The sequence below is a fragment of the Poecilia reticulata genome, chromosome 3, assembly GCF_904066995.2.
Source record: "Poecilia reticulata chromosome 3, P_reticulata-male-v2, whole genome shotgun sequence".
NCBI lineage: Eukaryota > Metazoa > Chordata > Actinopteri > Cyprinodontiformes > Poeciliidae > Poecilia > Poecilia reticulata.
The window spans coordinates 33,846,486-33,855,818 of record NC_088832.1 but is presented as its reverse complement, the minus strand read 5'-3'; the positions used below and the strand labels follow the sequence as shown (position 1 = coordinate 33,855,818).

The 9,333-nt window shown below is 42.8% G+C and overlaps 1 protein-coding gene across 4 annotated transcripts in view; it reads right to left on the bottom strand.

Annotated features, from left to right (window-relative positions):
• Positions 1–1,271: 1,271 nt before the first annotated feature.
• Positions 1,272–9,333, bottom strand: part of crtc3 (CREB regulated transcription coactivator 3) — a 45,995-nt gene continuing 37,933 nt past the window's right edge. For all 4 annotated transcript variants that reach the window (XM_081605534.1, XM_081605535.1, XM_081605536.1 and 1 more), the window contains 5 exons: positions 7,762–7,997; positions 6,443–6,802; positions 4,820–4,903; positions 4,269–4,479; positions 1,272–3,335 (listed from right to left, as the gene is read on the bottom strand). In XM_081605534.1, the coding sequence (XP_081461660.1) occupies positions 3,130–3,335; positions 4,269–4,479; positions 4,820–4,903; positions 6,443–6,802; positions 7,762–7,997 (1,097 nt within the window). In that variant the 3' untranslated portion in view covers positions 1,272–3,129. The remainder of the gene's footprint in view (positions 3,336–4,268; positions 4,480–4,819; positions 4,904–6,442; positions 6,803–7,761; positions 7,998–9,333) is intronic.

Sequence of the window (9,333 nt, the reverse complement as noted above, 5' to 3'; positions counted from 1 at the left end):
CTCTACAGCTACAGTATGTAACCTTTCAAAAAAAAAAGCCTTTACATATTTGTTAAAACTGCCACTTTAACACAAGAAAAAATAAATATCAAAAGTAAATATCAACCAATCTTAGCCAGGAGGCTCTGATTGGCCAGAGCCTCCTAGCCAATCAGAGCCAGGAGGAATCAGCAGAGTCCATTGTGAATGTTAAGGCCAGTTAACATAGCCACCGCTAACAGCAGATAAACACTCTTCATGTAATGCTAAGTTTTTCTGCCTTCAGCGCATCTCCACGAGCTGATTGACAGCGCTAAGACCCTCCTCCTGGCTCCGATTGGTTGTTTTTGACCAGGTGCGGTTCATTACTTCAAAGGGCATTGGTAGCAATCTATAATGGCATATTAGAGCCAGTAGATAGAAAGGAAAAAAAATTAGAAATACATTTCCACCAAAACACATCTCAGTTTAAGATCTACAGGAATTAAAAAATGATGATTGAAAAGTCGTGAAAACATCACCCCCCCCCCCAAAAAAAATACAAAATTTAGAGATTAATCTCAAATTAGAGAAAGAAAATAAGTAAATTTCTCAGTTATGTTTTATGTAAAACATTTTTTTGCAGAAAAAAACTAGCAGGATATGATGCTTTCCCTTCATTAACAAAGTAAGAAATTAACTTCTGAATGCTAGCCAATAAAACTGCTCCCAGTTTAAAAACAAAACAAAAAACATCGTTGCCATGGTTACGCAGCATAACAACTGTCAGAAAGTAATAAAAAGTAATCCCAAGAATCCTTCCAGCTGCACAGCTTTTGACATCACAGGGAATAATTGTCCAAACATTAAACATCTCCGCCAAAAGACAGAAGAGTAGAAAAGGAGCAAACCTCCTCCAACATGCCAACAAAACAACAAAAAAAAAAGAATAAAGAAACTAAATCTTACCAAGTAGTTTTGGTTTCTTGTGCAAATATCTCAGTTCCCTTGAAATAAGACAAAAAACTAACTTACAAATAACTTTACAGCAAGACATAGGAGCTAGTTTTAGGTAAATAATTCCTTAATATTGATGAATGTGTTCCAGTTCCACTGACAGATTATTTCCCCTCTAACATTTTTTCCTAAGTTTTAAGTGAAAAACAATAGTTAGTATTTAGTTTCTACTTATCCAATTAAAACTTTAAAGTTCTGAAGAAACAAACGTCGCAAACAGATGTGCTGCGTTTCAACTACACGCTACTGCCCCCTACTGGGAGATCCAATAACGACAACAAAACTTATAGACTTCATACACGGTAAATTCTTTTTATTGATTATATTAATTTGGAAAGATAAGCACTATAACATGTTATAAACCAATAAACTTTTATATTTTGAGGGAAAACTCAAATGACTTAAAAAAAAAAATAACACTAAAGGGCATAAACATTCTTTAAATAACAGAACTGTACATTTTACATGCACCTGGAAAAAAAGAAAAGAAAAGAAAAACAAACTGGATGTTGAGACAGAAAACAACCACAGGCAGCTAGAAGTGAGCTAAAGCTGAAGAGATGTGATTATCAGCTGCTGGAATAAGGAAAGAGTCAGTAAGGCAACAGAAGGCAGGCGAGCAGACAGCAGGAAACCCTTAGAAAACAGCAACTTCACACCACAAAGTACTTCTGAAAACAGAGAAACCCTTCAAAATAAAAGCCTAGAGTATCGACATGCACAGGAAGGAGCCGCAGTTTGACTGGAAACAAACCCAAACCTCTTCTCAGAGCAAACACCAGCATAGCCAGGGGACACATGCAGTATTTTTTTTTTTTTTTTTTTCTTTAAATAATTTGATCCCTCACATTGTGTAGGTTTAACAAAAGACAAAGAGCCAGAGAGCCATGTTGCTCTGCATAAAGCTGCACCTGTTCAACAGGTTTCACGTGGAAAAAGGTTGCATAGGAAACAACAGGAGAGCAAACAATCGAAGGCTCTTCTTCAAAAGTGACACAAGGGGGCGCTCAATGCCCGCCAGGACTGAGCTGTTACATAACCCACTGCAGAAATGAGCTACAGGGAGAAATCACAGCAGCACAAACAGAAAATCCGGTTTTTTACATCGAATATGAACCAAACATGGCGCGTCGTCGAGTAAAGTCTGACTGATGGCTTCGTTCTTCTTTGGGTTAATCAGCTAAAAATGGTGTAAAAAAATCTACACAACGTGAACCAATTAGTGCAAAAAAAAAAAAAAAAAAAAAGAGTTTAAGTGCATTTCTACATGGTGTCCGATGTTCACACGGTCAGTCTGCTCCGGCGGTGGGGGTTCCTTTAACTTCAGTAACAAAAACAGAAAGTGGATCCACAGTAGCACATGCCCTTATTCACAATCAGGTACAGTACAAGCAAATTTACAAGTCGGTACAAAATGTAAAACAAAAAAAAAAAAAAATCATACGCAGGGCAAGAAAATCTGCAACAGAAAGGTAAAAAAATGACGCAGGAAGGAACCCGGATGTTCGTCCAAAATGCGAGAAAAATAGAGCTTTTACTCGACATGATCAATTCAAAATATCCGCCATTTTTATACAGTCTCATATTTGTAAACAGTTTGCCCTTTTTGTCTCATTTGAAAATACGCTCTAATTGGCTCTTTTTTCTTTTTTTTTTTAAGAATATATATATATACATATATATCTAAGCATACATTTCAAAACATTCTGACACCGTATGTAAAGAAACATTTGAAAAAGTTTAATCTCTCCTTTTTTTTTTTGTTGTTTTTTTTCTTCTTCATTTCCACCAGAACCGGGTTTTCCGCTCCAGCTGCCGGCGCCGCCTGGAATCCAGCTCCTTTTTTTTATTAGAGCCACAACAGAAAACGTAAATTATGTGTTGGATTTCTGCTGCTCTTCTGCACGGCGATGGGGTTGCTATGGTGTGTAACCATGGTTATGGTGTTTCCATGGCTTCAGGGTATCTGGCGCTGAGGGGGGGGGGGAAACGCAGGAGGGACTCCGGCGCTCCTGGATCTCGTTTTGTTTTTTTTCTTTGTTTTTTTTGGTTGGAGGGGCTGAACCAGAACCCAGATCAGATTTTAAACTGGATGGTTTGGAACAAGAGGACAGACCTGCAGCAGAGGGAACCGTTGGCTCACACGCTCTGCGCTCAGAGTCTGTCGCTGCGGAACGTGTCCTCCACAGACGGGTCGGGCAGCACCATGTCGGGGTCGCTGAGCATGCTCAGTCCGTCCAGGCTGAGCGGCTCGATGCGCAGCTCGTCCTCCAGCGGGAAGCCTCCCTCCGAGTCGAAGCACTCGGGAACGGTGGAGAGGGCGTTGCTGATGTCCTTGGACAGACTCGGGTTGGAGTCATCTGAGACGGAGACAACAGATGATGGAGGTGGGAGAGTCACAACACTTCCTCTCACTGCGACGCTGACATCATCATCAGCAGCAGCAGCAGCAGCAGCAGCAGGAGGCGGAAACTCATCAACTGGATGATTTTACACTAAATGTTACAGAACACTAGAATGCTTCATAATCCGTCCAACCAAACAAAACAAATCTTTGGTTTCCAGGTTGTTGCTGTAAAAATTACTGGTGGAAAAAAAAAACCCTGGAAGCCACTTGGAGGAAGTGAATTTGAAATTTAATACTGTTTTTAATGTTAATCTTGTTGTTTCTGTAACATTTTAAGCATTTTTCATGTGACCCTCCACCTGATGCTGCCTGAATTTAAACTCTGCAGGACAACTTGTGTCGTTTCTGTTACTGAGCTGATGGAGGACATTTTCAGATTCAATTTAACTCAAAAACTGATCCAAAAGGGAAATTAAATGTTGTTATAATTCAGCAATTAAAACAACATTTTCCAGTTTCATAAATATTTTACTCTCTAACTGGTTACAAATCATCCAAACACAATTTGAATGATGTAAAATGTCAAAGTGAATTTAAACCTCCAGGTAATCTAAACCATTTCAAGTGGTGTTTATTTCACTACAGCAACATTTATCAAGCTTCTTTTTTAATGTATTTTACTTCCATCACACTAGTAATTGATTAATCATGATTAATCGTTTCAGCTCTAGTTGCAGCTCAGTTTAGAGCACCAATGAAAAGGAGCGAACCTGAATTTCTAGAAGCACCAGGAAGTTCCTGGGCCCAAATTTGGGCTTCCTCCAGAGGGAACGCACATTTCACTACAGAGTTTGTAATTAATCGTGATTAATTGTGATTTACTGATTAATCGTTTCAGTTTGAGATGCGTTTTCCTCTTTTTATCCTTTTCCAGTGTCAGACTCACCTGTGAGAATGATGTTGGGCAGCCCTCCGCTGCAGTTACCGTACAGCATGTTGGCCCTCATGTGGGAGGGGTCCTGCAGGTTGCCATGGCTACCCCCCAGGCCGGACAGCGCCGCCTGAGAGTAGTAGAGCGAAGAGGACGACGACGGGTCGTAGCAGGAGCCCCCTGCTGAGGAGCTCAGAGCATTTTCCAGCAGGCTGAACTGGTCCAACTGGGAGCAGATGGGAAGAAAATGGCCATCAGAGAGCGGCGGTTAGCGCAGCGGCGGTTAGCGCAGCGGCGGTTAGCGCAGCGGCGGTTAGCGCAGCGGCGGTTAGCGCAGCGGCGCTCTCTGTGTCAGGAGTTTTGTTGTCATGTTTTATTTACGACATGACAACAAATCAAAGCTTCCTGTTGTTCTAAAACTGATGCCAGAAACGTCTGCAGCTCGTTTTGCTAAACCTTTTGCAAACAAACGATGCAGATTAAGAATCTTTATGAAGCTCCTCTCTGGATGGCAATGGGTTCAACATCTGGGCTGCAGATGTGCGAATGTGCTCTGCTGCCCTCACCTGATAGGGCAGCGTCTTGTTCTGCCGGGTCGAGAACTGCTGCTCCACAAACGGGTCGCTGAAGAGCGACGCCAAGCTGTTTGCCTGGTAGGGAGGCAAAAACACAAACATTCAAACTTATTATCGTTTTATTTCATTCATCACAACCAGATTTATTCACAGCAGAGGCCAGAGGTTGACCTTTGACCTGAGGTGGGCAGAGTTCCCAAAGATTTGACTCAAGTAAGAGAGGCACCACTACAACAAACATTATTCAAGTAAAATGAAAAACAAAATATACAATCAAGTCCTGAGCAACTGATGAAATTATCAATCATTCAACATTTAAAAATCACATCATCAGATGGACCAAAATGTAAAGTCAGTGCAGTTTTTTTATGGTTTTATGGCCTGTGACGATGAGCAGTACGTCAATTGATTGCAAGATAAATTAAAACAAACTCAATAATTTTCATTTGCATGATTTTTCTCTCTTTTTTTTTCTTTCTACCAAAAACAGGATGAAAAAAGTTTTCAGTCTGGTGCTTCGGTTTCAACTTTTTTTTTGAATAATTATATTCACAGAGACTTCATAATTCATTTTATTTGCTGTTTCTGTTATTTTGTTTATTTATTTTGGATATTTAAAATGTCTTCCAGTTCAAGTGTTAAATGATTATTATTTATTATTGATCGTTGAGAATGTGTTTAATGTAAAAATACTCCGAAAAGTTTTTTTTTTCTCCAAAAAAAAGCTACTGAAGTAAATGTAACTAGTTATTACCCAACTCTGCCTCTGACCTGCATGTTTTGTCAGATTTTACATGATTTAGAACAACAAGCTGAGAGAGAAACCTGATAATGGACGATTCATCAGGATGACGCGTTTGGAGCAAAAGCTCCCAAGGACACGCAGCAGCAGAAAACAGCGGCTGCGACTGCAGCAGCAGAAAACGGCGGCTGCGACTGCAGCAGCAGAAAACAAACGGCGGCTGCGACTGCAGCAGCAGAAAACAAACGGCGGCTGCGACTGCAGCAGCAGAAAACAAACGGCGGCTGCGACTGCAGCAGCAGAAAACGGCGGCTGCGACTGCAGCAGCAGAAAACGGCGGCTGCGACTGCAGCAGCAGAAAACGGCGGCTGCGACTGCAGCAGCAGAAAACGGCGGCTGCGACTGCAGCAGCAGAAAACAGCGGCTGCGACTGCAGCAGCAGAAAACGGCGGCTGCAACTGCAGCAGCAGAAAACGGCTGCAACTGCTTCAGCTGTTAAATCTGATGCATTTTTACATTATTTTGCATGTTTTTAGAGATTCGCCACTCAGACCTTCACTGCCCGATTCAGATTTCAGGTTTCATTTCTGAACTGCAGAATTTCAAGTAACATTCTAAGAGTTATAATATTAGAGCCATTTGTGTAAAAATGAGTGAATAAAGGTGCTGTAGGGTCCCTTAGAAAGACATGAAACAATCCTCCATAGGTCACTGCAGCAAAGTGTGACCTCTTGGGGTCACCAAGTCTCCATAGTAACCATTAGACACCATCTACATGCCAAACATGTTATTTTTGTTCAACCACCATAAATGTAAACAATTTAATAAAAACAGAAACGTGACAGAATGAGGTTGCTGTGTGCAGGACCCACCTGGCTTGTATTGAAGTCCAGAGGGATGTTCTGAAGAGGGGAGACAGGCTGCTGCTGCTGTTGGTGCTGCTGATGCTGTTGGTGCTGCTGATGCTGTTGGTGCTGCTGTTGGTGTTGGTGCTGCTGCTGGTGTTGGTGCTGCTGCTGGTGTTGGTGCTGCTGCTGGTGTTGGTGCTGCTGCTGGTGTTGGTGCTGCTGCTGGTGTTGGTGCTGCTGATGCTGCGCTGGCTGCTGGTGCGGCTGCTGCTGTTGGTGCTGCTGGTGCGGCCGGCCATGATCCACTGCATGCTGTGGCTGCTGGTACAGCGGGTACGGCGGAGGCGGTTCCCTCGGCATGTTGCTGGTATCCAAGGCGACGCCCTGCAGAGAAGACGGCGAGGACCCAAAAAGACAGAACCTAAAGGTTGATTGGTTCTCAAATTTTTAGTTTCTAATAGAATAAATGCAGAATAATTCAACAGAAGAATGAGTATCAGAGTCGCAGGTGGGAATAAACCTTCAGACGGAATCTGCAACATTTGTTACATTTTCACCTGCTGTGGTTTTATTTCACACTGCACTGAAAAGGACCAAACACTTGAAAAACCTGTTGCCCTCCTGGCCTGCGGGGGCGCTGCACCAAGAACCACTGAAGGAAACGACACGAAAACCTCAAATGAAGGCACTGAGTGCAAGTTCTTTCTCAATGAAATGTAAACAAAAAGGAGTGGTGTCAAATTTTAGCATTTGTACTATTTCTCTTTCGTCTTTGATAAAACATCACAAACTATTTCTACGACAGAGGAATGCAGCCGCTGTAGAAAGAAATTTAAAAAAGAAGTAAATTTCCCACCAAAAACCGTTGACATTTTGAGAATGATCTTAGAAACTTTCCGGAAAAAACAAGAAAATGTAAAAGCTGGAAAAGGCAAAAGTTTGTGAGAAAAAAATTTGGAAATCTCTAAAATCTCCCTAAAAAGTGAAATATTTCCAAAAAATGTTTACATGTTTTTTCTAGAGTTGGTGTAAATGTACTCCTCCTTTTTGTTTCTGTTTTCTTTGTATATGCGTTGCTGTCGTACGTTTCTCCCACCAGCGCTACACTCTCACACTTTAGTTGTATTTACCCAGAATGCCCTGTGCTATAGTTCGTTTCCTGCTTTTGGACCCGTTTCTGGTCCGCCTTGTGTTCACATTTACATCCAAACCGCACCAGAGTTCAGTTCAACTGAATGGAGACTGGAGTCTGAATTCGCATTCACAACTCCCCAAACGAACCGGACTGGAGTCGGATTAAATGGTGTGAAAGCAGCTTGTGTTTCTGTGTGAAGCTGATGTACCTGTGTGATGGGGGACAGCGAGGGGGACATGGTGGGAGACAGCTGCTTGGACAGACCCCTGCGCTGCTCGGCTCCAGGAGACAAGGTGAGGGGGCTGATGGGAGCCGGCCGCCGGCGGGGCGAGCTGCTGGGCAGACGCACGGACGAGTTGATGGACGGGTTGCTGAGCGACGACTGCAGCTGGCAGTTGTTGAGGGACGCCTGGATGGACGGGTTACTCAACGAGGAGGACAGACCTGCCGGGACAGAAAGACAAGACTCAGATTCACCAGCAGAACTCACGCGCATGGATGTTGCTGATTTTCAAAAGTGAAACACTGGACTGCATTGTGCGAGCGGGGAGGGAAGGGGTGAACGGGAAACGAGCGTGGAAGAAAAGAGCCGATTGTCCAGAGCCAGAAAGAGGGTCAAAATTCCTGCGTGGCTTTGGTGCGCGGCCAAGCTGAACTGTGTCCGACATCAGAGGCCGACAGTGCAGACAAAGAGGAAGGAGTGAAAGGGAGCAGCAGCGGGTGTGATCGGATCTGCGAGTGAACAAGTCAGAGACAGAGAGATCCCTCAGAGAGGCATTAATAATGTATGATCGGCTGGCGCAGAAACGCGGAGCACGTTTTGAGATGCTGCAGCAGTAGTTCTCACATCTGAAAGCTGAATATTAAAGCCAACAGCACCGAAAATCGACAGCAGATCAGCCTCCTCTTTATATTCAGCCTCAGCACAGAGGAAACGTCTGAGAAGTTTCAAGCTTCATGTTTGGGTTAGAGGCAGAAACACGAGGAAGACGAGCCAGAAAACCAGAAAAAGTTCTTCATCACCACCTCTGACAGGGAGACAAGTTATCCAACGTTGACTGATCTTATTTATGGGCTAATGATTATTTGATAAGCGGCTGTTTTCTTAAAAACTTGAGTTTCAAGAGGGTTGACCAGATTTTCATATCACGAAGAGCTACATTTTTCATCGCATGCAAAATTTTTAATCATTAAATTTCAGCATCATTTTGTATCACCTGTATTAAATGCTGCTTGCATAAACATTATTAAACTTAGACCACCTGTCTATTTTCTAGACCTGTCTATAAATATAACGTAGCAGGATCTTGTTAGGTTGCTGAATGGAAAAATAAAAGGAAATAATAAAATATGACCCTCCCCGTCAGCGGTGGCTCTAGAAGGAAAGTTAAACTTCACTAAATTAAGTGCATTAACTCACGACAGTCCTCAAAGTCAACAGTGCTGCTTAGCGTCAACTTTGTTTGTTTTTATTACCATGCCTCTGCTTTTCCGTCTCCTCATCCTCACCTCCATAGCTGATAAGTATTTTCGGTTGAGAAGCTGACGTTGCTCCGTCATGCAGCTCGACTGAATCAGCGCCATTAAGGTGAAACTTAAAAGGAGTTTGTCGAGTGTTTATATTTCCAATAACCGCATTAAGCATATTCTTCATGCCATATCGGACCCGATCAGGAACTGGTGACTCTTTTCGTCCCGGTATGGCCGCCATCTTTGTATCTCTTACAACGTCTTTCGCTTTAACAATGACAATCGGTGCCCTCTGCTGGATGGCGGCCAA